A 25,307-nucleotide genomic window follows, 5' to 3' on the forward strand; every position below is an offset into this window, starting at 1 on the left:
CAGGCAGGTAAAGACAAAATGGATTCTGAATTCAGCATCAATCTACAGATTTACAGGCCTTGTCAATGTCTTGGGTTAGCTGTCTGCCTCTGATTACAGCAGTTTTTCATCCTAAAGGAGTTTTTGATTTTTGCAGACAGAGTAGGTATCTATTCGCAGTTTAGTGCCTGATAAGATCCCTTCTGATGAGGTTGGAGAGTGTCTTTTATTTCATGTCATTTCCAATACACAAAATCACCAGGTGGCAGTTGAATGGTGTTTAAAGTCTTGGTTTCCTTGGGGCCAGCCACACTCACCTGACATGACATGGGGAGCTGGCGGGGCCCCACGGGCCCTTGCTTATACCTTGCACTGGGGCCGGGCCTGCAGTGCTGTCCTGGGTGTGCTTCTTCAGAATTTTGCCAGTTATGCCCAGTAAATGTCAATGCAAGAAATGCTCAACCCTGTAGAAACTTTTTGTAAGAGTTTATTTGATCTAAAGAGACTCCATATGCCAAGGAGCAAGATCTCAAATGTTCCCAGTTCTATTTTTTCAAAAGTCTTAGCTTCTTTGGCTCTTAGCCTTTCCATATAAATTTTAGAGTCAGTTTCTCAAGTTCCATACACATACACACAGATGCTCCTGTTGAAATTTTGATAGAAATTATAGATTGATTTCGAGAGAATTGATGTCTTTATGCATATGGATTCTGTGCATTCAGGTATTCTTTGTTGATTTTCAATGAATTTTCATAAGATTTTCCTCAAAGATCTGACAGATTGTTCGTTTGCTTGTTTTATGCCTAGTAACCTCATATTTTGTTTTAGTAGTTGCTTTTGAAACCTGGGTAATACCCTTCTGAAAATGGATCCCATTGTCTTCTCTTTCACTTGAATCTGACTTAAAGAGGGTTTATTTTTAATTTTGAAATTCTGTTTATCCTTTACCCAGATTCAGCAAATGTGAACATTTTGCTACATATGTGCTCTCCTTCTCTGCATCTCTTGACACTTATGTGTATACGTATGTGTGTCTATATTTATATGCATCCTTGTATGTGTGTCTATACATGTACACACATGCATGCATATGTATGTATGTGTACATATACATCTATGTGCATTTATAAACATGTTTTTTTCCCTAAACACTGGGCATCGTTCCATCACATCAGGAGGCACCTGATGTCAGTTTATCTCACTATTGGGATAGTGTTTATTCCACTAACGGTTAGTTAACTTTGACAATATGGCTAAAGTGTTGTCTGTCAGATTTATCCACTCTAAAGTAACCACTTAATCCTTTGTAATTTATAAAAAATCTTTAGGGAGAAATTTTTTGAGACTTCCATTCAAATTTCCATCAACTGGTTTTATTGTTTTTATTGTGGTGAAGCATATATACCATTAAATTTATCATCTTAACTATTTTAAGTGTACAATTCAGTGGCATTCAGTACATTCACATAGCCATGCAACCATCACCATTATCTGATATGGACTCCAGCAAGCGATATCCGTGGTCCTGTGGTGGATGCGACGAACAAATTCACATGGACTGCAGAAGTCTGGTGGAGAAAAGGGACAGCATGGCCACTCTCTGAGTGAGAGAGGGCCCCAACCCTTGCCTGGACAGGCTTTTATTGCTTTCTGGGAGCATTACACCAAGGAAAGTCCTCATTCATCATTGCCAGGAAGTAATGATCAAACAATAGATCACATACAAAGAACTATGAGGGCTTATTCTGAGTCAGAGCCAGTTAGCTAAAGGGCCATAAAACTTTGGGAAACAAACTCATTTCATGCTTGGACCCATATCAGAAAATTGAGGACATTCTTAGCAAAGCAGGTTTCACAGGATTTTGTGCATTCTTTCTTAGGCCTGATTGCCCTGGGGAACCCGCCCTTTCCAGCACAGGGCTGCACCACCCTCCGGCATTGTTTCAGGCTTAAATCAGGCAGGGAAGCAAGGCAGCCAAGAGATTAGGAGACTTCTTGCAGACAGAATGAGGACTCAGGCTATGTCAAAGCCAAGGGGCGAGGGTCGATTACCCCCTTTTTCTATAGTCCCCCAAGTCCTTCCCTGAAGGCCCCTTCGTGATCGTGTCTGTTTTAGGTCATCCCTCCCTTGAGGAATCTTGCCTGTCTTTGGCTAACCAATCATCTGCCCTGGGGCCAAGCAGGGTGAAGTAAAAGGGGACAGAGGCAGCACCCCTGCTAGAAAAATAAGCTTTGTCTCCTTAGTGGCTTATGGTCCCAAGGTCTCCTTACTCAGCCTTAGCCATGGGGGGATGGGTGTGGGTTACAGCCTCTGGAACCAGGCAGGGTGGTTCCCAATAATTATCCATCTCAGAACTTCCCCTCAGCTTTATCAGGATGTGAGGACACATAATATTATTAAGTTTAAGATGTATAGCTCATTGATTTGATACTTTTATATATTGCAAAATGATCACCACCACAGATTTAGCTAACATCTCCATCATACTGTCAACTAGTTTTTAACATGCACTGATAATTCTTGCCTGAACCTATTACTTCTATGATGGTTGCAAATGGTTATTAGCTGGCATTCTACTGTAAGGAAGATTCCCTTTCAGGGAAAAAGTTTTCCCACTTATGTGTTTTTATGTAGACATTTGTCACCAGCATAGATGCTCATGGATTCTTATTTTATCCGATGTGTAGTTGTATTGTCCTATTCTTTTTGATACACAGTTGTCTCCAATTCATCCCGTGGGATCTGTCCAATACACACACACCGACACACACCCCATTCAATTTGGTTCCTGTGTTCTTTTGACATGCCTCATCATTTTGTGAGCATTTTTTTAAAGATTTTATTTATTTATTTTTAGGGAGGGAATGGAGGGAGAGAGATAGAGAGAGAGAGAGAGGGAGGGAGGGAGAGAGAGAGAGAGAGAAACATCAATGTGCGGTTGCTGAGGGTTATGGCCTGTAACCCAGGAATGTACCCTGGCTGGGAATTGAATCTGGGACACTTTGGTTCCCAGCACACGCTCAATCCACTGAGCTACGCCAGCCAGGGTTAGCATTTTTTTTTTTAAGTGTAACAAGATGTTTCAGAATCTCCATGTATTTTTCTGGTCCTCTCCTAGAATCAGACAATTTTCCAAGGAGCCTGGGTCCTGCTTTTACAGAGGAATAGGATTTAAAAACCCACATCTGGACAATAAAGAGTTTTAGGGAAAACGCTCTGGGCTGGTGACCATGCCTTTGGTGCATTCCGGCCACCAGACAGCAGCACTTCTCAGAAAAACGCAAAAGACCCAGAATCTGGGTTGGGCTGTGCTGGCCAAGCTTCCTGATAGAGGTGTCTTTACTCCTCTTTCCAAAAAATGGGAACACAAGCCCCACCACCACATCTTACCACCACTCTAGTAACACCTCTGTCCTCAGCCAGACTCTCCCCACCAGTACATGCCTCACCCCACCCTCACTGATTTCTTCATATCTTTTTTTCTGAAGTCTCCTAAGGGAGGTGAACTCTGAAGCAGAGGGCAAGAGGGGATAGATATGAGGCTTCAGGGAGGTGCGGATCTCTCATGGCCAGCCCACCCCACTACTGCCATCACAAACCAGAAACACAGCTGTGGGTAACAAGCATGGACAGGCCCCTCCCCCAGTGCATCCCCACTCCTAAGACACAGTCTCTCAGCTAACTGTCCCTCAGGGCCACAGATGACTCCTTCTTTCTGGGCCTGGAAGTCAGGGAACCCAGAGAGGAGGATTTGTACCCAGGTGAGCTTGGAGCCTGAGCTCTGAGTTCCTACCTGCTTCTCTCTGTTGGCTGTCTCTACCCCACCCCCCATGTTGATCAGGTCAGAGGAAGTTGGGGGGGGGGCAATAATCTCTTCCCTCCATTTATTTATTTTCCCACAAGTAAACTTTTTAGAGTATTAAAAAACACACAACAATAAAACCATCAATGGGATATTTTAGCAACTTAAATTTATGGTTCAATTACTTTAGAAACATGGATTTACAAGTGAGTGCATACTTCTACCCCTAGGAATTAAGTGCCATTACTTCTCGCATTTCCCCTTCCCTCCTGAAGGAGTTTCACACAGGCCTGGAGTAGACCATCAGCAAGTGCTAATCCTGCCAGTCCTTCTCCACTCTCTCCCACCAGGACTGGTGGAGTGGTCTCCTGACTCTTGACTGCCCTCCTGACTCTGACTTCCAGGCAGAGACAGCCAGATCACTCACTTGCTTCAGCCCCCTATTGTGGTGTTTCTCAACCACAGAGCAAAATCCAGCCTCTCAGGGGGCCCTTGCATGCTCCTCCCCAACCAGCTAAACTGCCACTCATCCCTCCCACCCACCTGCATCAGAGAATCAGGCAACTCTGTGCTCCTGGGTTTTCCCCCCAAGCCCATCCACTGCCCTTTCTACACCTCTGTTGACACAGCTGCCTCTACCTAAACTGACCTCCCCTCCTACCTTCCATAGAGTTGGGCAGCAGCTCCTAAAATTCCTGGCCCCTAAGGATACCTCCTCCTGTTCTCACTTGGAATGAGCTCCCTGCCTTCTTTGATTAAATTCTCCCCACCCTTCAACCAAGGCTTTCTCTTGGCCTCCCCCATTGAGTTGGAGCAGCTCTGAGCTCCCCTGATGGGCTACCATGGTAGGGCCAGCAAAGGGTGGACACACGGGGTGGGAGTAGATAGGGATGAGAAATATGGCTGGCTAGGCTGCCAGCCTGCCCTTCTCAAACTTTAATGTAAACATGAATCACTTGGGGAGATAGCAAAAAAACAGGTTCTGACTGGGGGGGGCGCTGGGGGAGCTGAGAACTTGCATTTCTAATGAGCTCCAGATGGCACCCACGCTGCTGCACGGGGAGGCCAATTTGAGCAGCGAAGGCCTTGTGAACTGGATTGGCTGGGGAAGGGGGCAGGTGGGAGCCCAGGTGTGAGTGGCCACCATCCAGGGTATAAGACCGCAGGTGGTGGCTGCTCGGCAGTTACCAGTAGGAGTGTTTGTGGACATCATGGCGCCGAGTTGTGGGCTCTTCATCTGCTTTCTGCTCTGGGGAAGCTTGGAGCTGTGCTACCCCCAGCCCCTCTGGCAGGATAGGGTCTCCCGCCTTGTGGTGAAGTGTCTGGAGGCTCAGCTTGTGGTCACTGTCAGCAAAGACCTTTTTGGCACTGGGAAGCTCATCAAGCCTGCAGACCTCACCCTGGGCCCTGAGGGCTGTAAGCCCCTGGTCTCTCTGGACACCGATGATGTGGTCAGGTTTGAAGTTGGGTTACATGAGTGTGGCAACAACCTGCAGGTGAGGTTTGGGCTTCCTTGGCGGCCCTGGCTTTGGTGGGAGGACAGAGAGGCGGCCTGCGATGGGGAGTGTGGAGGCGAGGTGTGGGACTAGGCAGCTCCTTTCCCTTGTGGGGTGGGGGAGGAGGAGGGGGGAGGGGGAGGGGGAGGGGGGAGGGCCTGAGGCCTGAAGCTGGGCATTAGTGCTGTGGGGATGGGCTGGGAGGAGCTCCTGCCTCTAGTTGCCAAAACTAGGTAGCTGGGGGATGGAGTTCAGAGGGGCAGTGCATTTTGGGCTAGGCTGGGGAGAGGGGGCTTAATGCGGCAGGTGTGCCTGGGGGGAGAGCGGAGCAGTCTACGCCAGACAGCTTCCCTCAAGTGTGTGTGGTGGGGGCGGGGGGGGGCAGATACAGTAAGTCCTCAACATCATGAATAGGTCTTGTGACCTCCAGCGAAATGATGTACAATGAGACCAATTTTACCATAGGCTAATTGATTTAAATAAAGCAACTCATCAACATTATAACAAAACTGCTATACTCAGGCTAGGAGGGGCCTTCCAGAAAGGCATGGCTGGCCTGGGCACAGATCCCTAGCTAGTACACAATCCCCTGGACCAACTTCCTGCTGCTTCATGGAGAACCTGTGTTCCCCTCCATCATGGGGCCCCCACTTCTCCCCGCCCAGCTCTAGGCTCAAATCTGGAACCCTCCGCTGGGAGCTCTGGTTTTAGGTGGGGTTCCCAGGGTTTGCCTTGAGGATTCCTGGCCCTTTGTATGTCTGGGGAGAGGGCTGGAAGGCCAGAAGGGCACAGTAGTTAAGGAATTTTTCTAGCTTAGTAACTCTGAAACCCTGTGCATTAGACTCAGCTGTTGAGACTAAGCTGGAGCTTTAAACACTTCCATTCCCATATCCTACACTAAATCAGAACGGAGTGGAAGCCAGTCATCAGTATCTTTAAGATCCCAGAAGACTCTGACTAGCCTGACAAGTGCAGTGTTTTCTGTGATTGGTTTCCCAGTCTTGCCTGATAAGCATCACCGGGGGCCAGGGCTTCTTGGGGATGACACCTGTGCAGTCCCACAGGACCACGCTGGGTTTAATGTCCTGCTGTCCTGGAATTCTTCTGAACATTTTCCTTTTGCAGTGAGCCCTACAAGTTATGCAGCTAGTTGGTCTGGGACACTGATTATGAGAAAACTAGGATTTGCCTCGAAGACTGAGGGGTTAGGGTGGGCCAGGCAGCCATTTGGGTGCCAGGTGATTTCCAAACAAGTTGATTGGGGGATGCAAGTTGCCCCAGTAGCACCTGCCTGAGCTCTTCTGCCTCCGGCAACCACTGAACCAATTTGGCTTTCTGTGAAATGGGCTTGGGAACAAGTCAGAAGTGGGAGAGCACCATAAGTGTTAACTGCTGTGGCCATGAATTCAAGTTTCTGGGACTTTGTGGCTTCTTTGGGCCCCAGGCCTCCCCTGAAAAAGGAAACTGGGTGTATACTGGGAAAGGGGGGTGGCAGCCTGAGCAGGGGAGCACATGCCCAAGCCTCTGGTACCTGCTTGGTGCCTGACAGGGAGCTGAGCCAGACCCCTGCAATGCCATCAACACCACAGGGGCAAAAACCCTGGGGTGTGAGGGTGGAACTGTCCAGGTTCTCCCATGGGTCAGCAGCAGAGCAGGCTTCCAATCCAGGGCCTGTGTCCTCTCCACCTCCTGCTGGCTGCCCTCCCCACTCCCTTGTATAGGTTGGGCCCACTTCTGGCAGGTGAAGCTGGTGGGGTTGACCCTCCTCTTTCCTTCAGGTGTCCAAGGATTCCCTGGTGTACAGCACCTTCCTGCTCCACAACCCTCGCCCTGTTGGGAACCTGTCCATCCTGAGGACTAACCGCATGAAAGTGCCCATCGAGTGCCACTTTCCCAGGTCGGTGTGGGAGAAGCCAGTCTCTGCCCTCTGCCCCTGGTGCTGAGGCCGCTCAGCAGTCACGTCAGCCTCCTGGCCGCACCTGGTGGCATGGCTTCCCTTAGCCCTGGGTGGAGTCGGGGGCCTGCTGAGTCCGCCAAGCCTCTGAAATGCATCTGGGCCACAGCTGCCTCTTGGTGAAAAGGGCAGGGCTGCCCAGCCCAGGCCCCCTTGGGGTTCACAACACTTTTTCAGTAGTGTAGGGAGAGGTTCCAAGCTCTGACCAACATGACCTGCTGTTTCCACATGGTTTAACCCAGTACAGGTGTGTGGGTTGGGGGAAGCCCCTCCAGCCCTGCATGCTAAGCACTGCCTGTGAACTTGGGCATTGAGGTGTGAGGAGAGGGTGACTGCAGCTTCTAACACAATATGAGGCTGAGTGCAGAGTACTAGGCTTTAATCCCTGCTCTCCCCACTGGGAGAAGGTAGGGGAGGATGGGGCTGATACCATGAGGGCACAGGGATGAGCCGTGTGTCTGGAGAGGAGCGGAGGGAGGGGTTTCCAGAACAAGTTCCTGGATGGGGGCCTCGGGACAGCTGGGGCTGAGCCAGTCTAGGTAGAGCCACACACACAAACCACAGGGGAAGGCAGTGTGTCACTAACAGGGGCTGCAGCTGGGGTCCTGGGGTCTACAGCTTAATAAAGGGAGGAGGACAGATGGGTTATAAAGGCCAAGAGATGTAGTGAAGGTGTTCAGGCTAACAACGTAGCAGGCACCCCTCCCTAAGCACCAAGCAGCATGGTGCTTAGAACTGACTTTCAATCTGGAAGGTCCTCTGGTAGCTGGTGGGGGAGACAGATGGGGCTTGGTGGGACCAGCTGGGAGACTGGGATGAGATTAAGACCTGACCCATGGCAGCTGACTTGAGGTGTCTAAAGAGAGCTGGAGGAGCTTGGTGCCTGACAGTGCTGGGGGCGGGGACAGGGGCGGGGACGGGGACACGAAGGGCAGGATGCTGAGCCCACCCTATTGGCCAGAGTGAATGAAGCCTTCCTGGGATCATAGCTGTCTCTTGTGTCAAAACTGCTCCACCTGGGAGTGACCTAAGAATGTTGGCTCACCGGACCTGGTGGCTGCAGACGGTGTGGGTGGCCTGAGATACTTTATCCTAGCTCCAGTAGCTGGGGTCTGGTTCTTAGAGTAGCCTCCCAAGGCTACTTTTGTGAGACCCCCATGGGGTCAGCAGGGCAGCTGTCTGAAAACATCTGCTTCCAGGGGCCTCCTGTCCCAGTACAGGTCTAGAGTATCTTGCCAGCTTCTCAAGAACCGGAGACTTGACTGCATGTATCTCTGAAGGACTCCTTCACTAGGACTGGCCCCAAGAACCCTGAGTGGTACAGGAAGGGACTTCTGCCTCAGACCCCGAGCCTGAGCTTCCAGGGTGAACCTTAACAAGTGGCAGATGTGGGTCTAGAGAGCAAAACAACCTGGGATATATCTTCATGCTGCAGCTCAGGTGCCCTCACGGCTGGAGGGCCCACTCCCAGGCGCCCAATACAGGAGGTTAAGGGACAGGCTCAGACTTCCTGTGTCTGTTCAGCTGCTTTGACTGGCTGCCTGGCTGGGTCACAGCTGAAGGCTTCACAATGAGGTAGAAGTGAAGCCCCCCTCAATGTGGGGCCAGGTGGGGTGAGTCCCACAGCAGGTGTGGGTGGCTCCCCTTCTCTTCCCAGGCAAGGCAACGTGAGCAGCCAAGCCATCCTGCCCACCTGGGTGCCCTTCAGGACCACAGTGTTTTCGGAGGAGAAACTTGCTTTCTTTCTGTACCTGATGGAGGGTAAGCAAAGACGGCTGGCAGGGGGAGCTGGCGGGGGGAGCTGGTGGGGAGCGCTTTGCCAGGGAGGGTCTCTCACATCTACCTGTATGCCCTTCAGAGGACTGGACCTCTCAGAAGAGGTCCCCAACCTTCCAGCTGGGAGATACAGCCCACCTCCAGGCCGAAGTTCACACGGGCAGCCACGTGCCCCTGCTACTGTTCGTGGACCACTGTGTGGCTACACCAACGCTGAATCGGAGTGCTTCCCCTTCCCACACCATCGTGGACTTCCATGGGTGAGGGCTCGGCTCCCTTTCGGGGGAACCTTCATCACAGCATGGCCTGTGCCACCTTCCTCAGCCTGAAACCTCATTCTTCATTCATTCTCTTCAAAGCTGTCTCGTGGATGGCCTCTTCGAGGCTTCGTCTGCTTTCAAAGCACCCAGACCGGGGCCAGAGACTCTCCAGTTCACAGTGGACATGTTCCAGTTTGCTAATGACTCCAGAAACACGGTAATGCCTTTCAATACCCTGAACTTTAGGGGTCAGGCTGAGCGGGTTTACTCTGCTGCTTTAGCTCACTAGCTGTGCTCTCAAGCAGTAACTTGATAGCTCTGCCCCCATTCTAGTAACTCCACAACTTGCCAAGCAGACAAAGCCATGGGCTACAGAGGGATCTGTCAGGAGAAGGCATGGTGACACAACCCCTTAGTTAGGTAGAAAACCCATGGAGGATAGAGAAAGAATCAGAATCAGTGGTCCTAGAAATAGAACAAACGAGGAGAATAGGAACCCAGGTGACTTAGCTGACAGTTCTAATAAGACAAGAGCCAACAACCATGGCATTTGGTGACCAGGGCAGTGATCTTTTGTCTTGTTAAGGTCAGCAGGGCCAAAACCCAGATGACGATGGGTTGAGTGAAGGAGTTGACAAAAGCAAGCATTGGCCTCTCCAGAGGCTTTGAAGAAGGGCAGGGAAAGCGGCACGAACTTCTCACACAGGGGTAGCGTCCTGAACCTGATGAGTGGCTTTTTGAAACCTGAATGCATCGGCATCACCTGGAGAGCTTGTTGAACTCCATTGCCAGGCCCTACCTCCAGAGTCTGGTCCAGTAGGTCTGGATTGGGGCCTAGAGTCTGCATTCCTAACAAGTCTCCCGCAGCTGTTACTCCTGCTCTGGGGGCCACCTCTTCAGAATGAGGAAGCTAAAAAGCCCACAGGAAACTAAGGGGATGTAGGGGTGGGAGCTAAGATGTGGACTGCTTCTGATGCCTGAGGTATGGACAGGTGGGGCAGGAAGCACAGGTAGGACAGGCTTCTAGCTAGAAAGTGCTGGTAGATTCCTTCAAGTAAAAATCATGTAACTTTTAAACAAATTTCCCGAGAATAGGATCCAGGCGTGTCAAGTTTGGAATAGCTGGTCAGGGGAGAGAAGTGATTAAAGCAGGGGTTCTTGACTCTGGCTGTATGCTAATCACCTGAAAAGCTCATCAAACACTGCTTGTGTTTGATTATACACAAATTCTTGTGTATAATCTCATATATTTTCACTTAATTGGGGTGGGGCCTAGCAGTGCCTTTTCCCAACAGCTTATGAAAATCTTCAAACACTAAGCTGAAAGAACTTAATAGCAAACATCTATGTTCTTACCATCTAGGGTCTGCCATTAATATTTTACTATATCATCCATCCACTAGTCTATCTTGTTTTACTTAAATGCATCAGAAGCCATTTAAGCTCCCAGGTGACTCTAATAAGCAGCTAGGTTTGCAAACCACTGAAGCAGAGGCTCAGAGGCTGGGGGTGTGCCTTCACTGACAAGTATGCTGATGCTCCCTCGCCTCACCCAGCAGTTCTGTTCTGAGGACAGAAGTGCTTTGTACAGATGGTAGATAGCAGGAGGAGCGGGAATCAAAGCTGCCAGTGAGATGTCCCGACGTTTCTGGTGATGGCCCTGGGTTGAAGGGAGCTGGGGGTAAAGGAGAACAGACTCTGATAAACGGTTCTGCCCCCACCACCAGTGACTTTGTAGGTCATAGGCTAATGGACACTTTTGGAGATAGGGAGTTGATGTTGACTTCAGAGGTGGTCTAGGTGGGAGGATGGGCATGAGGTTTTATACAGGTGGCGGCCATCAGCATGGGTAGAACCCGTGCTGGGATCTGCATCTCCAGGGGCTGAGAGGGAGCTAAGAGACCAGAGGATGGTGCTGACTGGGGGAAGGTAGACTGAGCTCTGGAAAAGTTCTCCCTCAAAGGCGGGCTCAGCGACCTGGCTGACAGTGGCCACGGCGCAAGGGAGAAGGAACCCCGTATTCAAGAGCTAATAGGGAACCACCCTAGGATCTTAGGCCCCAGTTCGCATCAGAAAAATGAGGAGAATCTGAGGGTAAAAGCAGTTACCTTCCTGGGATTAGGGACTCTCAAGGACCTGGAAGCCTTTTTGGTGGGGCAGGGAGAAGGGCATCCTGGCTTGTTCACGTTTCTGGAACGGTTTGCCTGCCTGTGTATACTTGGCCACTAGGTGGTGGCCAAGGTTTGTGGCTTTGCAGAAAGCTTCAGAGAGAAGGTGATGGAATTTCCCTGTCTTGCACGGTTGGCAGAAGACTGTTGATAGGCCACCTAGAGCATAAAAGGGGACCTCTGGCTGAGGATGCCTCTGTCAAGAGGACCAGAGCTAACTGGGGCCCTGGCTTTGTCAAAATCCTGCCTACCCCTGGTGGTCTGGGGTATATTTGCCCCTTTGGGCTTGATTCCTGGCTCTGAGATTCTGACCTAATGGGTGTGGGTTGGGCCCGCTAAGTGATTGTTGAACAAGTCCGGGAAAGACTGAGGCAATGAATATGACAGGTTCCAATTTATTTATTTTGTTTGATGGGTTCCAATTTAGAATCCAATTTGCTACTTGCTCTGAAATTTTAGACAAGTTAATCTGACCTTCTGTGGCCCCATCTCTAACACCAGGCTCTTCCCCCACCCCCAAGTGTTAAGGGCTGTATAAGAACTGACTTAAAGTCACTCACGCAGCTTAGAACACCCAGTAATAGCTGCTTTTACTTCTAGGTATATATCACCTGCCATCTGAAGGTCACTTCGGCTGACCAAGCCCCAGACCAACTCAACAAAGCCTGTTCCTTCAGCAAGTCCACCAACAGGTGAGATAGGATTGGACAGGGCTGGGGCAGAACCCTAAGCAGCCACCCCTGCGTCCATTCCCCAACTCGAATGTTATCAGCAAACTGCTTCCTGCAGACGGAGCAGCCGCCTAACCCTCTCATCTTTCCCTCCCAGCTGGGTCCCGGTAGAGGGCGCTGCTGAGGTCTGCCAGTGCTGTGCGGAGGGTAACTGTGGCATTTCAGCCCGTTCCAGGAGGCTAGTGGGACAGTGGCACAAGCCTGCTTCCCGCAGTCGCAGACACGGTAGGTCTTAGGTTGGTTACAGGGCTGTTGCCCTCCCCTCGGTCTAGGATACCTGCTGTCACCTCAGGGTGACATTCTTCTCCTTTGTCCCCCATCTAAGGCTGCTTACCCCTGGGGGATGCAGTTTTGAGCTTTCTCACTGAAAATGTAGTTCAGCCCACTGAGGCAGAGTAAAACCCCTGACCGATTCCTGGGGGGGGACTAAGTGAACCTTGGATATCTTCTCTTCCAGTGACAGAAGAGGCAGACGTCACGGTGGGGCCACTGATCTTCCTGGGAAAGACTGGTAACCATGGCGTGGAGAGTTCGCCCTCTTCTCTCACCTCTGTGATGCTGGGGTTAGGCCTGGCAGTGCTGGCGTCCCTGACTCTGGCCACTGTTGTCCTGGGTCTGGCCAGGTGGCGTCAGGCTGCTTTCCACCCTGTGATGTGACCTGTGTGCTTCCTAAATAAAAAGTAGCCTCTGGGTGTAGTGCTGTGACTGTAGGGGAGGGGACAGACTGTAAACAGTGCCTCGGGTTCACATCGCACAATCTAAGTACTGTTGTGCCTCTCATGAGTCTGCCTGTCTACATAGTGAAAGGCCAGGCTGGTTTGTGAAGGCTTCTCTGCCCCTCACACCTTCATTTCATTCTCCCCACATAGGCTGCCTTCCTCCCTCAGCCCCTGGCAGGTCCCAGCAAGGGTATGGTGCCCAGGGAGCTTGTGGCTCCTCTCCAGGGTGAGGGATCAGAATCAGGCTTCCTCTGCTGAGGGCTGTGATGCCCCTCAGAGTGGGATGGCCCTCAGCTAGCTCCAACCTCATCCCAAACCTGACTCATTCTCATTGGGTGAAGGTTGCCTTCCCTACAGAATCCTAGCTTTGCTAGTTACCTGTTCCAAGTCCTGGGGTCCTCGGAAGCAAAACAGGCTGGTACCTGCTGGCTAGGGCGGTTAAACAAACTGATTAGAGCCCATAAATGCATCTTATGGCTGTTTCTATGGCCTTGGGTCTGATTGAGATCAGGGGCTCAGCTGTGTTAACATGGGCATAGAGGCAGATGTCTAAAGCACATTCAGAGCAGGGTCTTGTGATGCTAGGTCTGAGAAGTACAGGAAGGCCCTCAACCCAGGTCCTTGCCCCTCCAAGCGTGCCCTGCGAACACCATTGGCATCGCCTAGGAACTTGTGGGAAGGGCAGAGCCTTAGGTCTCACCCTAGACCTACAAATCTGCACCCTAACAAAATCCCCAGGTGACTCAGGTATGTGTCAAATTGCACAGGGTCAGGGGATTTGCTTCAGGGAAGAATCACATCCCCCAAGTAGGTAATGGTGTGCTGTGTGAGGGAGTGGAAGACTAGGGGTAGGAAGAGTGGGCTTCCTGGTGTCAGTGATCTGGAGCCAAATCCTCAAAGAACTAGCAGAATGGGGAAGATGGGTGTGGAGGGAGGAGAGAACAAGGAGAACCCGTGCCCTGGAGCAGTGGAGGGCCTCGATGTCCAGTAAGGATGGGGGAGTAGAGAGGGCGTAGGGCTGGTAAAAAGCCACTAAAGAACAGGTGGCAAACACAAGGCCTGTGGGCCGAATTCAGCCCTCTACCTTGTTTCTACCAGACGGCAGCGCCGAGCTCCTTGGCCCTAGTTGAGTAGTTACATTTACACAGTCCTAAAGTTACATTCCGCTTTTTGAAAGCAACCTCGAGGCCGATATGGCCCCCAGTGAAAATGAGTCTGACACCACTGCACTGAAGGCTTGAGTGCCATGGATGGATCATCCCTGTTAGGAAAATCAGCTGGGGCAGCAGAGTGTATGGCCTGGAGGCTGAGAAAAAGCCTGTCTCCCTACCACTGAGGGCTCAGTGGGCGGGTCACCGAACTGTAGGATGGGAATGTCTGGAGGTTGGGTGGGTAGGGAACACGGTGGGGCCCTGGCTCCTGCAGCAGGACTCTTGGGGCCAGGTGCCTAGTCTCACAGCCACTCAGCCTACCTCTGTCCAAGCCCGTTTACTCCTGCTTGGCAACATCCTGTTTCAAATGAGGAAGTCCTCCACTGCGGGGTGGTTGTGAAGATTAATGTGATACTTGGTGTCCAGCATGTATTCAGTTGAAACTGTTCTATTAGCAAAGGCTACTCTGAGTATCCTGGGGACATCGCTGCCCAAACACCCATCTGTTACTTGCCCTCATGTTCCTGGATGTTGCAACACCCTGGGAACTCATCTCATTCAACTCTGCTGTCCTCGGCAGAAAGGGGAAGTGGCTGTGACTGGTGTGGAGAGGAACTATGACTAGCAATCGACCCTGAAAATTTGCCCCAGCCAGTTCCAGATGGGCCTCAGCTCAGCCCAAAGCTGGCTCAAGAGGCAACCTCCAGCAGTAATGTCAGAGGGTCCTGCCTTCCCCCTCAAGGTGGAGCTTGGCTGGGAAAGGGAGGGAGATGGCAGAGGACTGACCGCGTCTTGATTTCCAGGGCTTACAGCCTCTTCCCGTGTAGCTTCCTGTTATATCCTGTGACACTCTGAATCAACACTTTTAGTGTGGGTTTAAAACTTTGCCTTTGCAGCCAGGAAAAAGGAGATGAGGTATGTTAGAAGGACAATAGGGGAAAAAAGTAAAATCATCATACAAATACAAAATGAAACTGTCAAAGTTCTTAACTCATTCATTGAGGGGAAACTAAGGTGTGAAAAACTGGTTCAAAAGAAAATACAAATAACCGACTCACGTAACTAATCAGAAATGTAGGAATGAATTTGATAGACGCGCAAATGGCTTCTTCCATGGGCAGAAATCAATTGCACCTCTAAAGACAAGATTATGTACGAGTGTTCACATTACTATTGATTTTTCTACAATTTACAGAATTGTAAAATACCTTAGACAGACTAGGAAAGGTCAAACTCTTTAAAAAATTTTTTTTTTAGCCTTGGCTGGTGTGGCTCAGTGGATTGAGCACTAGCCTGTGAACCGAAGTGTCACTGGTTCAATTCCCAGTCAGGGCACATGTGTGGGTTGCTGGCCAGGTCCCCAGTGAGGGGTGTGTGAGAGGCAACCACACATTGATGTTTCTCTCCCTTTCTCTCTCCCTTTCCCTCTGTCTAAATTAAAGTCTTAAAAAAATTTTTCTAATCCTCACCTGAGGACATTTTTTCATTGCTTTTAGAGGGAAAGGGAGAGAAAAACATTGATTGGCTGCCTCCCAGACCTGCCCAGACCCACCCAGACGGTACTGCAACCTAGATGTGTGCCCTAACCGGGAATTGAAGCCACAAATTTGTGGTTATGGGAGGACATTCCAGCCAGCCGACCCACAGAGGCCACAGCAAGGCCCGAACTTACAGAATCAGATAACATGAAAGGGTGCTGGAGAACACTCAGCAGTCTTTTTGCCCATTTTGAAGTCTTTCATAGTTTTTCCTCACTGGTATTAGATTTATCAGGTATTTTTAGTTATGGATTCTTTTTTTAATATATTTTATTGATTATGCTATTGTAGTTGTCCTATTTTCCTTCCCTTTATTCCCCTCTGCCCTATACCCACCCTCCCACCCACATTCCCCCAGCTTAGTTCATGTCCATGGGTCGTGCGTACAAGTTCCTTGGTTTCTCTATTTTCTATAATATTCTTAACCTCCCTCTGTCTATTTGTACTGACCATTTATGTTTCTTATTCTCCGTACCTTTTTCCCCATTCTCCCTTCCCCTCCCCACTGATAATCCTCCATGGGATCTCCTTTTCTGTGAATTTGTTCCTGTTCTAGTTGTTTGCTTAGTTTGTTTGTTTTTGTTTTTAGGTTCAGTTGTTGATAGTTGTGAGTTTTTTGTCCTTTTACTGTTCATATTTTAGATCATCTTCTTTTTCTTAGATAAGTCCCTTTAACATTTCATATAATAAGGGCTTGGTGATGATGAGCTCCTTTAACTTGACCTCATCTAGGAAGCACTATATCTGCCCTCCCATTCTAAATGATAGCTTTGCTGGATAGAGCAATCTGGGATGCAGGTCCTTGGCTGTCATGACTTTGAATATGTGGGGGAGGGGTCAGAGAGGGAATGCTGCTGCTTGCTGAGCTCTCAGCCGGTTTTCAGTTGCTTTCCCCAACTACCCACAAGCAAATTGGGCTTCTGGTATTGATTCAGGGTGGGTGGTTTTGTGTACATTCTAGGACCCTGTGGGTCTCTCCAATGAACTCTCCTGTGAGGCTGGGAGTTTATCCTGCTGCCACAACCCCCACAGGTTTTTACCACCAGGGGTTTTGGAGCTTTATTTCCCGGCACTGGAACCCTGGGTTGCACAGTCTGTCTCACTCCCCAGTTGTTCCTCCCAGTTACGTGCACGCACATGTGGGACCACCTGGTCCACCAGCTGCCGCCTTACTTGCCTGGTCTTCCAGCCACCACCTTGCTAAGCATCCTCTCCACACAAGCTGCCCATCTCCACCCCTCCTACCAGTCTGAATGAATGTTTCTTCTTTAACTCCTTGATTGTTAGACTTCCATACAGTTTGATTTTCTGGCAGTTCTGGTTATTTTTTATTTTTAAATTTGTTGTCCTTTTGGTTAAATGAGGAGGCAAAGTGTATCTACCCATGCCTCCATCTTGCCTGCAGATCCTCTAGTGATGGATTCTAAACAGCTCCTAGGGGCTAGTGGAAGTTTTCAGAGGAAGGTTGGTTACCACCAGAAAGATAAAATTGTGTCTCCCAAGAGGCCTCTCACCCTCAGCCTTTAGGCTAAGAAGCCTGGCTTGTCCATACATTATAAATTGATCCTTTCTCTTGAGCAAATCAAGATCCCAAACCAGGGTGTTAGAGTATTAATTTGTAACTGGAACACTATCTGGGGGTGGGGGTTACAGGTCAGGTGTGGTTGTTTGGTGTAAAAATGAACTTCTTGGATGAATTCACTGAGTGCACATTATTTTGGAGTTGTGGCAAGGGAACTAGCAAGGAAGAGCCCATTCAAAATGTGTTCCATGGGGCCAGGACTTACATAAGATGATACTTTTAGGGGAGACAGCTTCACTCTTCGGTGCTGCAAAGCCATCGCACCTTTGTTGGCTGTGTAGGTCACACTTGGGTCCTGGGCAGTCACCATCACCTGCAGATGCCAGGTGCTATTCATCAGAAATAATGAGCAAAGCAGCTGTGACTTTAAAAAAGTTTTTTTTTAATTTATTTTTAGAAGGGAAGGAAGGGAGAAAGAGACTTGAGAAATATCAATGTGCAAGAGATACACGCCTCTCGCATGACCCCAACTGGGGATCTGGCCCACAACCCAGGGATGTGCCCTGATCGGGAACTGAACTAACAATCCTTTGGTTTAGTAAACCAGCACTCGGTCCACTGAGCCACATCAGCCAGGCCAGCAGCTGTGACTTCTAATCAGACACTCGCTCCAGAGTGTGGGGTGGAGGACAATCAGCTGAGGCCCTGAGCAACAGAAGTCTGCCTTTCCAAACAAAGCATCAGAAAGTGCTGGAGCCCCTGCACCGTGACACTGGGTCTTAGTGCCTGGCCTTTTCCCAAGTTTACTTTGATCTGTTCTTTCTCCAGGATGAGCTGGGAGCTGGTTCCAGGACTGGAGCCTTTGAAAGCAGTAAGCCCTGACACCTGGACTGAAGTTTAAGGACTTCTTTTTTTTTAAATCTAAGTTTCTCTGGCCACCACCACTCCCCAGTCTATGGCCAACAGCCACATTCCTTCTTGGGCCACGTCATTCAATCTCAGTTGCTTGGGAAGATCTAGGCTACACAAGCCAGCCTTCAAGATATATATATATATATAAAAAGCTGCCTCTCTGGGCAGATGATTTTGGACAAAGAGCCCCTGCCAGGATGGTTTCAGTTCCCACTTACTCCTTGGCTTCACGCCTCTGTGCAAGGCAAACCAAACCCTCTGTGTTTATGTGCACCCTCACATTTTCCTAATAGAAAAAAAATAGCATGAGTACATAGTAAATAAAATAAAAATCCCCCGCTCATCCCCTACCTTCTTGGAGCATTTTAGGTTTACTCTGAGAAATTGTACACCCACAGGCCCGCAAGTGCATTAAAAACATACACACAAACAACACTTTGCCCCCCGCCTCCCGCACACACACAGGTGCAGGTTCCACCTTACCCTCTGCTCTGAAAGTTCCTTTTTTCACCTTTCTTGTCTTTTTTTTTACCTAACAATAGAACTGTGAGGCTTCCTCAGTCTTTCTGCCTAGCATTCCAAGGTTATTTAACCAGCCTCCTTCTGCTGGATAGGTGTTTCTCATCCTTTGCTATGTATATTGGTTTGAAGTTCAGCTTGCAGGTGGCCAATTCTGTTTCCCTCATTTACAGCTTCCTCGTTCTCTCCTGCCTAAAAACTAAGTCTATGCTCCCTATATTCCCTCTTGCTGCTGCCCTATTTTGCTTCTTTTCATGATCAGAACTCTTTATTTTTTCCCAAATATAGTTTTTCTTTTCAGGTTATAAAAGTGGAAACTATTCATTGAACACACTCAAATGATACAGGAAAAGTACAAAGAAAGCAAAAGTTACCCGCTATCCCGCCCCTTGGACGTTGCAATGTTGGCTAGTGTCCTTGCAGGCATACACGGCCATGGGCACCCTCATGTAAGTGGCATCATTACCCAAAAGTGGGTTTATCCTCTGCCGCCCCTCACTCCCTGCCCCACAATCTGTGGACATAAAGACTGTTTTTGGAGGAGCTGTCTATGTTCCTAGACTGCATTCCTGACCTTCATGACTGCAGATAAGTCTGCTTCAGCTCCTGCCTATCCATGGAAACACTCGTGGTTACCAATGGCCTCCGTATGGTAAAGTCAGAACTTTCTCGAAGTCAGCTGGCAGACTGAAAGATGAAAGCCCAGAACTGGAAAGCAGGAGCTCCTATCCCAGAGCTAGGCTGCCCTCCCAGGGGACCAGCCTATTGAGCCTCTCAGGAGTATCTGTCACCACTGAACGCCACCTTCATGGGTTCTCTGCCATCATACTCTCCCAGTGTCCCACCAGCCTGGCTTCCTCCTCAGACACTTCTACCTCTCATCTGTTCTTTAAAGGCCAGTGTTTCTTAGTCCTGGACTCACCTTTTCTCATCATCTGTGTCCTTTTGAAGTCTTCTTAATGTCATTACTAGTGACTCCCAAATAACTGTCTCTACCCCAGATTGCTCCAGAGCCTCACACCTTGTAATTCTCCCCTCTCCCCCCACTCACACTCAGCTCGTTGACTGCCCCCGGTTTTCTACTGTTGTCTCCTTCACGCAACCCAATCTTCCTGCTTCTGTGGAGCTTCTCTACCCCAGCCTCTCCCCTGGACCCCACATTATCCCCAGCTTGGCAGTCCCAACAAGCCCCCCCCCACCCCCACCCCAGAGCTCCATTTCCTCTCCTTTCCAGAGCCTTGGTTCCAGAACCTTTCCAGTCTACTCTCCACTGTTATTGTGTTGGAGTCTCTAGGTGTGTACGCTGTGAAGTTTTTGGCCAGTAACTGTTACTTTGCATTTCACTAAGGGAAAAGGAAGCACTTGAGAATACAACTTTTTAAAAAGTTCTCACCCAAGGATATGTTGTTATTGATTTGAGAGAAAGAGGGAGAGAGAGAGAGAAAGAGAGAGACATCAATGTGAGAGAGAAACATTGATCAGTGGCCTCCCATAAACACCCCAAGTGGGGATTGAACAGCAACCTAAGTATGTGCCCTGGCCTGGAATCAAACCTGCAATCTTTTGTTGTATGGGACAGTGTTCCAACCAACTGAGCCATCCGACCAGGGCAAGAGAATATCTTTGAATGTTAAAAGACTTTTCTAATATTTCAGACTATGTCATCTGCACTGCTCCCCTGATGGAGCCAGTCATATGGGGGTGCTCAAATCTGGAGTTAGACACTACTTCAGTTTAAAGAGGAGCTCTGTCAGTTGCCAGCTGTGTGATCTTAGACGCATGGCTTAAGCTCTGTGCCTCAAGAGTCCTCTTTACAATGGACATAACAATAGCACCTACCTCACTGAGAGGATTCAGGGAGGTGATGCATGTTAAGTGCTCGGCACATACTAGGTACTTTGGAAATGTTGTAGATAGTTATAGCTGAGAAAAGTGAGACTGGGGGAAGGGAAATGTTTCCATCCTAAGCTGTAGCCATGGTAGTCATCTACTATAAATCACAGGTAAAATGCTACCCTTCATTTCTTGATGGAAGTCTGGCTCTGGAAGTAATTGAGAGAATCTGACTTTGGTGTGCTCCCCCATCCGGACTCAAGGGCTGTGTCCTCTAAGTCAGCTCCTGGGTGGTAGAATCCTGGTTTAGGGTCTCAGAGACTTGGCCTACAGGCGCTCCTTCTCCCCCTTCACTGATTTCGAGTGGGTTACTCACCCTTTCTGGACCTTTGTTTCCTCTTGTATAAAATGAAGTTTTTAAACTGAATGATGGGGGGAGGTCTCTTCCTCCATCCCCAGTAGTCTGAATCTTCCTCAAATCCCTGATATAGTAGGAGCGACCTTAGAGTATGTACAAATAGTTAGCTAGAATCCAAGATTCAGAGACTCTGTACCCCTGACAATGTATGCAAAATGTCTGTGTGTAATGTGTGTGCACACATGTGAAAACTGACATCTGAGCATTTTTTTCTGGGAATGGCCTTCTTTAGCTTTGAAAAGCAGGTCTGAGATCCTAGATTAGTCACCGGCCTTGTTTAGGCCTCATCACCTTCAATCTGGACGACAGCAACGATCTCCAAACTGGTCTCCCCACTTCCTTCTCTTTCCCTTAGATCTGTCCTCCACCCACCACACAGCGTATCCTTCTAAAAAATGCAATGCTGACTTGGTCATTCCCCTGCTTAAGTCCTTCCATTGGCTCCAGTTGACTAAATTCCTGGCATGGCATTTAAAGTCCATCATAATCTTACCTAGCCTTCTCCTCATACTCATATCCTGCCACACCCTTATCATTTTCTCTAACCTCAACCCCTTCATGTGCCCTCTGCCCTGACCAAAGGAACATTTTGCTGCTTCCTGAATGCATCAGGCACTTTCACATCTCTCTTCCTTTGCATGGGCTTTCCTGTATTCCATCAGGCAAACTGCTGTGTGGGCTTGAAAAATCCAACTTAGGTGTCACCTGTTGGTAATGTCTTCCTGACTCCCTCCCAAAATTAGGTGTACCCTTCTATGCTCACACTTCTTTTTCATAACATTTATCCCACTATATTGAAATTGTGTGTTTTAGTGTCTGTATCCCCAAAGGATAAGAAGTTCTTCTAGGAGAGAGACCAAATTTCCAATTGACTTGTTAATCCCCAGTACCCAGCACAAGGCCTGGAAACACTATGCACCAATAAAAACTATGTAAAAACAAAACAAAACAAAACAGCAAAACAAAGCAAAACAAAGCAAAACACCAAAACTACACCCTGGCTGGTGTGGCTCAGTGGATTGAGCGCTGGCCTGAGAACCAAAGGATTGCTAGTTCAATTCCCAGTCAGGGCCATGCCTGGGTTGCAGGCCAGGTCTCTGGCTGGGGGTGAATAAGAGGCAACCAATCCAGGTTCTCTCCCTCTCTTTCTCCCTCCCTCCCAACTCTCTAAAAAATAAATAAAATCTTAAAACTGTAAAATAGTTCTGGCTGGGTAGCTCAGTTCGTTAGAGCGTCGTCCCCATGTTCACTCGTTAAGTCCCCATGCACCAAGGCTGTGGGTTCAAATGTCTGGTCAGCACATATGAGAATCAATCAATGAATGCATAAATAACAAACTGATGTTTATCTCTCCCTTCCTCTCTTTCTAAAAAAATCAATAAATAAAATTTGAAACTATGTAAAATAATCAGTAAATTAATGAAGGAGTAACTACGAGTGATCTATGAGTGAAGAGGCTGAGGAGGAACAGTGAATACAACTGAACAGGTCCCCCAGACCCCTCCCCCTCACTGAACTACATTTCCCAGAAGGCCCCGCGTCCCGGGCATGCGTGCCAGAGCGCAAGGAAGCTGCGACGCGGAGTTTCACTCTGGCAGTCTTCTCTTCAGAGTCCCAGACGCGGCCGAAGTCGTGTCCAGGCCAAGCCAGAGCTGCAGCCTCAGGGCGGCGGTGCCCTCATCCTGCCCCCTCGCCCTCCTCAGCCCGGTGAGAAGGGAATGTCAGGTCACCTGCCGGTCGTCAGAGCTAGGGTTCTAGGGCGCGGGAGAGACTAAGCTGAGCTGGGACCGGAAGGGGGCGGGTGTGGAAGTGAAGGAGGGCTGGGCTGGGCTGGGCTGGGCCGGGCCGGGCTCCAGAGGAGTCCGGGCGTGAAGTCCGGAGGGGGTTGAGAGGACGGGTCTAAAGACTGGAGGTCTCGGAGGTGAGAGCTGGCGCTGGGAACTTAGACCGGGTGCTGAGTGGGAGAGTGAACGCCGGGGTCGAAGGCAAAGCGATAGCAGGTGGAGGGCGCAGACCCTGGGAATTTGGGTGGGTCGGCGGGGTTGGGGGTTAGACCTCTCCACAGGACTAGGAGGAGGCGGTGGTGATATTGCCACCGGGCTGCCGGTTAGGGTGTGGGTTCTGCTGGGGTCTGCCTCCAGCGGAATGACTCGCTGGAGCGGGTGCTGTAATTTAGGGGACTTCGCCTCCTAACTCTGGTTCTCTATCCCAATTGGGGTCCGCCTTCCGGAAGCTCCTGTTTCCAAGGACCCTGCGTTACTTTTGCGGGGCGCCTGATGTATGCTGAAGAGGATTGAGAAGACTTTTTCTGCAGCTACCTTTTCATCCCGCCTCTCTCAGCCAGCTTGCTACTGGCTCCACTTCTCTAAGTGCCAGGAGCAGTGGAAATAGTGTGTGCACAGACGCTCGGACCCTTAACAAACTCAAAATGTTTCTGCATGCCATCCCAGCTCCTCTCAAGTTTCAGAAGGTGGACTTCCTGGTAGCCAAAATTAAGCTTTAACTTAAACCATCAGAGTAAATATAACTAGGCCCCTTGTTCATTACTGCGTGATTTTGGCCAAACTTATTACTGTTTCTGATGTTTTGATTTCCTGGATGCCTACACTGCAGATTGGTTTATAAAGTCCTTTTGGATTTTTGTATGAAAGGGAAGGTCTCAGGGTTTATTGTTGTTGTTGTTTTTGTTTTTACAATCCCCTTGATTATTTGAGTGGGCAGAGGAAGACTCCTGTACCGTCTGCTCTGCCTAGGGTGTTGGAAAATAAATCAGGTGTTTTCCAGTCCCCACTCACAGCGCATGGATCCAACATCTGTGCGTTCATTTTCACTCACTGCTGTTTCTCAATTTAAAACTTGATCATCTTCTTCCTTACTGGCAAAGGTGCCTTGGAATTCGTGTTGCTGAGTCAGCAAGCCTTTCAGATTTGCCTGGTTTTTGTTGTCTGCATTTTATATCAAGATGGGAACTCGAACAAGTCATTCCTCCTAAGGATCTGGTGTCTCCATCAAGAAGGGGCAGTTTGTGCCAGCTCTCCAGAGAGAAAAGGTGAGAGCCATGGGGACTTTACATCGCTGCCTTCTTAATCTGGTTTTCAGTAGAGGAGGTGGGAGCTGGGGAGGGTAGAATTTGAGGTCTCCAGGATGAAAGTGAGCCCTGGAAGTAGGTTGTTGATTGCCAACTCTCTCAAATAAATTCACATGGCTTCTTGCCAGTGGCTTCTCCTGTTTAACCAGTCTCAGAGGGTGCTTTCTACATGGTTTGCACTTTAAGACATGCTTTATGGGATAAAGGACATAAGTCACGATTTCTGCATTTAACTGGAAATTTTTATTCCTTTTGTTGCATGAACCTTAAGTGGGTGCCTCCTTTGTGTCAAGCCCCATGCTCAGTGCTGGGGTACAGTGAGGAGTAATAAGACCTCTGTCTTTTGGAATTTGGTTGTTTGGTAGAAGAGGCAGACAAACCATAGACAGTGACAAGGTGTTGTCAGTGGGATATGTGTTGAGGAATAGGGACTCACAGGGCAGAGCCACCACAGCTCCAGGAAGGGGTAGGAGGGAAGGTGAGAAGATCAGGAAAGCTTCTGGAAGCTGATGGCTAAAGTGAGTTGTGAAGCAGTAGGACTTAGAAAGTGGGGGCAGTAGCCAGGCAGAGGAATTGGCAAATGCAAAGTCGTGAGGCTGCCTGGCATGTCTGAGCCTCTGTAAGTAGCTCAGTGGCTAGACAAGGGGTGGGTGAGGGGTAGAAGATGCTAAAAAGATGGGCAGAAGGCCGAGTTCGGGAGGGTTTGTAGGCCCTGCCAAGGCACTGGGGAGCAGAAGGATTTTAGCAGAAGAGTGGGGGGGGGGCATTTAAAATTCTTACACTGGCTGAAAAGTGTGAATTGGATTTGATTGGATTATTCTCTTTGTGACCGTTTCCTTTCACCACGCCAGCTTCTGGTAAGGGGGAGGTGCACATGAGATTTTACCCTCAGCTCATTGATGGGCGTCAAGAGCTGTAAAGGACAGACAGAATGCCATGGAAGTTGATAAAAGGGTGTTTTCTCTCAATTGGGCACGCCAGAGCATCGTGGAAGTGCTATTTAAATGGAGCCTTGAAAGTATGGGACAGGTGAGGTTGGGTGGCCAGGTGAATGGGATTCTGTGTAGAGCTGAGGCCTGGTGGTATATGTGGTCGCAGATCTTCACTTAAATTCTTTGGGAGGGGCTGGGGAGAGGGAAGTATAGATAAAAGAGGGTTTTGAAGGGAAGCACACTGGCAAATACTGTTGATAGGGAGGGACCAGATTGTGATAGGCTTCAATGTGAATCCAAGGAACTTGAATTTTATTCCATAAATCTGGTGGAAGTGTGGAAGAGGCAGGATCAGGACTATACTGCAGGAAGCTCAGTCTTACACCTATCTCTGAGGTGGACTAAAAGGAGAGATAAGAGTTGGGGAAGCCAGTGGGAGAGAATACTTAACCAAGGTGAGAGGCATAAAGGTCCCAGCCAGATGCTGGCTGTGAGTGCTGAGGAGGGA

At 49.3% G+C, this 25,307-nt stretch overlaps 2 protein-coding genes across 3 annotated transcripts in view; both read left to right on the forward strand.

Annotated features, from left to right (window-relative positions):
• The first annotated feature begins 4,993 nt into the window (after positions 1 to 4,993).
• On the forward strand, positions 4,994 to 12,831 carry ZP3 (zona pellucida glycoprotein 3). The gene is made up of 8 exons (XM_045819599.1): positions 4,994 to 5,278; positions 7,057 to 7,175; positions 8,890 to 8,993; positions 9,091 to 9,268; positions 9,368 to 9,485; positions 12,037 to 12,128; positions 12,265 to 12,392; positions 12,625 to 12,831. The coding sequence occupies exons 1-8, from the start codon at positions 4,994 to 4,996 to the stop codon at positions 12,822 to 12,824; spliced, it is 1,224 nt and encodes a 407-aa protein (XP_045675555.1). The 3' UTR covers positions 12,825 to 12,831.
• Positions 12,832 to 22,618: 9,787 nt separating this feature from the next.
• DTX2 (deltex E3 ubiquitin ligase 2) overlaps positions 22,619 to 25,307 on the forward strand; it is a 34,060-nt gene continuing 31,371 nt past the window's right edge. For both annotated transcript variants that reach the window (XM_045819604.1, XM_045819605.1), the window contains exons 1-2: positions 22,619 to 22,700; positions 23,664 to 23,828. The gene's annotated coding sequence lies outside the window, so the exon portion shown is untranslated. The remainder of the gene's footprint in view (positions 22,701 to 23,663; positions 23,829 to 25,307) is intronic.

The sequence above is a fragment of the Phyllostomus hastatus genome, unplaced genomic scaffold (assembly GCF_019186645.2).
Source record: "Phyllostomus hastatus isolate PE091 unplaced genomic scaffold, TTU_PhHast_1.1 phas_scaffold_385, whole genome shotgun sequence".
In the NCBI taxonomy this organism is placed as follows: Eukaryota; Metazoa; Chordata; class Mammalia; order Chiroptera; family Phyllostomidae; genus Phyllostomus; species Phyllostomus hastatus.

Bases quoted from the DNA above. Each gene is read 5' to 3' on its own strand.
- ZP3 (XM_045819599.1), top strand. From the start codon at position 4,994: ATGGCGCCGAGTTGTGGGCTCTTCATCTGCTTTCTGCTCTGGGGAAGC. The intron at 5,279-7,056 runs GTGAGGTTTGGG...TCTTTCCTTCAG, and splicing joins AGTGTGGCAACAACCTGCAG to GTGTCCAAGGATTCCCTGGT. The intron at 9,486-12,036 runs GTAATGCCTTTC...TTTTACTTCTAG, and splicing joins CTAATGACTCCAGAAACACG to GTATATATCACCTGCCATCT.